General features: G+C 30.7%; 1 protein-coding gene across 1 annotated transcript; it reads left to right on the top strand.

Annotated features, from left to right (window-relative positions):
* The first annotated feature begins 513 nt into the window (after positions 1-513).
* On the top strand, positions 514-2,961 carry LOC145013044 (Tetraspanin family protein). The gene is made up of 7 exons (XM_078971845.1): positions 514-649; positions 802-984; positions 1,549-1,648; positions 1,911-1,991; positions 2,094-2,198; positions 2,350-2,540; positions 2,702-2,961. The coding sequence occupies exons 2-6, from the start codon at positions 842-844 to the stop codon at positions 2,518-2,520; spliced, it is 600 nt and encodes a 199-aa protein (XP_078827971.1). The 5' UTR covers positions 514-649; positions 802-841; the 3' UTR covers positions 2,521-2,540; positions 2,702-2,961.
* The last annotated feature ends 689 nt before the right edge of the window (positions 2,962-3,650 follow it).

Genomic DNA, 3,650 nt, shown 5'->3' with positions numbered 1-3,650 from the left:
TTTTCACTAACTTTGCATTTATTATGACGAAATGTAATGACAGAGAAAGTGGGTGTATAGGGGATCGGTTATTTGAACATGAGGTTTATGGATTCAATTTTTGGGTGATTGTCGATTCCATATCAATTTTAAAACAAAATTCGCTACAGAGCTCTTCACTAGAATAAGTATTGTAGATCGGTGTAAAGATGATGAACTTGGTGTAGAGAGAGAGAGAGAGAGAGAGAGAGAGAGAGAGAGAGAAGAGAGAGAGAGTTTATTTATTTGTTTTTATTTTGTAAATATTAAAATATATGTTAAAAAATATAAAATAATAAAAAAAAATAGACTTTTTCAAGTCATTTTAAATTTATTAATGACTTAAACCAAACAAAAATCCAATTAGACTAGTAATATAAATTGAAAATTTTATACTAGTAAAAAAAAATACACATGTTTTTACAAACCATAATACCAAATTCGCACTTTAATCTATTTTTTATGCAACAAAATTTCCAAATATCATTTTTTACACACGTCAACAGGTGTATCTGATTTTGATAGACGATAAGTCAAAATTGGGTTTTTATTTGACTTTTACAGATAGCCGCCTCACCCGAAAATCAAGAGCCCTTCTGATCGGCGGCACTGCCGGCGGAGCCGTTATTAGGTCTAGATTTACTCCTCCAATTCTCCTTCAATATCGATTCAATTATTGTTTCTTCATAGACGCCATCAGCTCATCACTGTCGATCACCCCCTGTTCTCCTAACCCTAATTGTAATCTTAGGGTTTGCGATTTGTGTTTCTCTTTTCTTGTAGGGGGTGATTGTTGAACCAATCCAATCATTTTTTGTCGAAAATGGTGAGGAGTTGCATTCAATCGTTGCTGAAACTGGTCAATTCGTTCATCGGAATGTTAGGGATCGCGATGATCATTTACGGCTTGTGGATGATTAGGGCTTGGCAGCAGCAAATGGACGGCTCAGATTACCCTACTCCATGGTACAACATCTCTTTCACGTTTTCACCGAGAAAAAGCTTTTACTTAATTGTTAATTGATTACATTATTTCTATCTAATCTAGTCAAACACATTCAGTTCATAATTACGATTCGATTGGGTATCAAGCTCCCTGATTTTATGCTTAATTTGAATCATAATCGAAAAAAAAAGATGGAAGTGATATGATTGCAAGAATCTTGCTATGTGGAAAACGATGAAAAAGCTTTTCTTTTTCAAAAAGTCAGGCTGTTAAATGCTAGCATTTATGTCATTCTCAACTTTTATTTATGAGGAGGCTTCATGGGGTCTATAGATTGTGGTCAGTTTTGTTGTACTTTTTTTTTTTTTATTAAAGTTTGATGATTAAACTTTAAAGTATATAACATCCTACAAATCCGGAAATAACAACTTTAAAAAACAAAATTTTAATGACATAACTAACAGATCCGCAACATGAGAGTATCCTAACAATAAGGAGTTGACAATACATTATAGAGGTTTTTTTTTTTTTTTTTTTCTCGGAAAAGACCTAAATACCCTTTCTTTATAACTTTAACAATGTAGGTTCATATACGCCACACTTGGACTTGGTGCAACTTTGTGTATGATCGCGTGCTCCGGTCACATCGCCGCAGAGACTGCAAACGGATGTTGCCTCTATTGCGTATCCTTAACGTTACTCCGTAAAAATTTATTTTTTCAACAACTCCTGAGCAGCAACCCCTAAATTGGCCCACACAACTATATTTTAGAAACATCATGTCAGATGTAAATCAGCGACCTAATCAATAGGTTGCTCCAAAAACATCATGTCAGATGTAAATCAGCGACCTAATCAGTAGGTAGCTGACATAAAAGTCTAGGTCCCACAAGGAGCCAACTCCACATTGGAAATATATGACAATACTACCTTAACATGAATGTAGTATTTGGTCTTTATCTTTTTGCTTTTGATGGTGGAAGGTGCGGTCACAACCGATGTATTTCTAAACCGGAATTGGGAGGAGGTACTTTCTAGTGACGAAAGCTTTACAGTTCTTTACACATAATAGCAATGTACTTACATTTATTATTTTCTTTATATAATATTATTATTTTCATGATTTCAGGACTTTCCAAAAGATCCAAGTGGGAATTTCCACGAGTTTAGGGATTTTATTAAGGAGAATTTCGATATATGCAAATGGGTCGGCTTGTCCATTCTTGGTGCTCAGGTTCGTGTGTTGATGTCATCTAAAATTATTTGCGTCATTTGTTTGTTAGAATATACCGAAATATCTTTTTAAATTTTTTTTTTAGAACGGTAATTTAAATATTTTTAATTTTTATTTTTATTTAAACGAAGCTTGTTATAATTAATGGCAGGGGTTGTCTATATTTTTGGCACTCATTCTCAAAGCTCTTGGGCCATGGCCATATCATGAAGTAAATTACGATAGTGATGATTATGCAACCATTGAAGATTATCCACTTTTAAGAAATTACCCAAATCAACCCCGTTATGTTGTTGGTGCTCCGGTCTATGGCACTAGATGATTTTTGATGTGGACAATCAGGTAGCTTTTCGGTACAGTACAGGACAATTTTATACTGTGTTTGACATGTATTGGACTGTAATATATATTGTTGCGACTTGTAATGGATAAAAGAAAATATAAATATTTTGGTATTATGGGTAAAAAATAAAGTACATCAATCATGGTTTTTAAATTTGTAGGTTGTTACATGGTAACATGGAAACATGTTGTGGGAGCTTCGGGAAGATTCGTTATCTGGTTTAAGTGTGAAATGAAAGATGTTTTGTTCGTGGAAAGGTTAAATAGAATTTATTCAAATATTTTTAGTGTAAAATGCTGTTGATTATTTATTATATATAGGGAATTAAAATTGAGGTAGCAATTAGCGTTCTGTTATATCATTTTTTTTGTTCGTTTGAAAAAGGAGAATTAGTTGTTTAAACATGTGGGTTTATTTTGCATAATTAGACATCTGAAAAGTTAAATTGATAAATTATGATTATTTTGTGTTTAGTAGTTCATTTTGATTTCAATTTTGTATGTATTGTATATATTTCGTTTTTTGTATAACTTTATTGTTTTATAAATTCGTTTTTACATATTTATTACAACTTTATTTTGAACAGGTTCACAATTCTGTTTTTTTTACAAATTCGCTTTTTAGAAAATTGTAAAAGCATGTGTTGTAAAAAACTAAAAGCAAATTTGTAGAAAAAGGATCATAAAAGAATATGTAAAAACAAAATTGCAAAAAAAGAGTTTATACAAAACATGTTTATACAAACGGATTGGTAAAAATGAATTATAAAAAGTGTATAAAAATAAAGTTAAAAAATTAATACAAAATAATTGTTTTACAAAAAATGAATTTTAAAAAATGAATAAAAATAAATTAAAAAAATTAATACAAAACAGTTTTACTGAACTAAATTTTATATAAAAAATGAAATATTAAAAAACAGATTAACTTTTTTTCAAAGGCGAGTATAAATATGGTACGAAAAATTAAAATCTAGCAAAAGTTTGATTTTTTTTGGTAAATAAGAAGTAACTTGAGAAATGGTAGATCGTTGGGTATAAATTGTAATATATAGAAAGAATGTGATTGAATTATGTTATGTTTGATAAATTAATTGATTGCTGGGAAGT

This window comes from Lactuca saligna, chromosome 8 (assembly GCF_052625555.1).
Source record: "Lactuca saligna cultivar CGN05327 chromosome 8, ASM5262555v1, whole genome shotgun sequence".
In the NCBI taxonomy this organism is placed as follows: Eukaryota; Viridiplantae; Streptophyta; class Magnoliopsida; order Asterales; family Asteraceae; genus Lactuca; species Lactuca saligna.
Note: the sequence above shows the minus strand (reverse complement) of the source record. Positions and strands in the feature narration are given on the sequence as shown.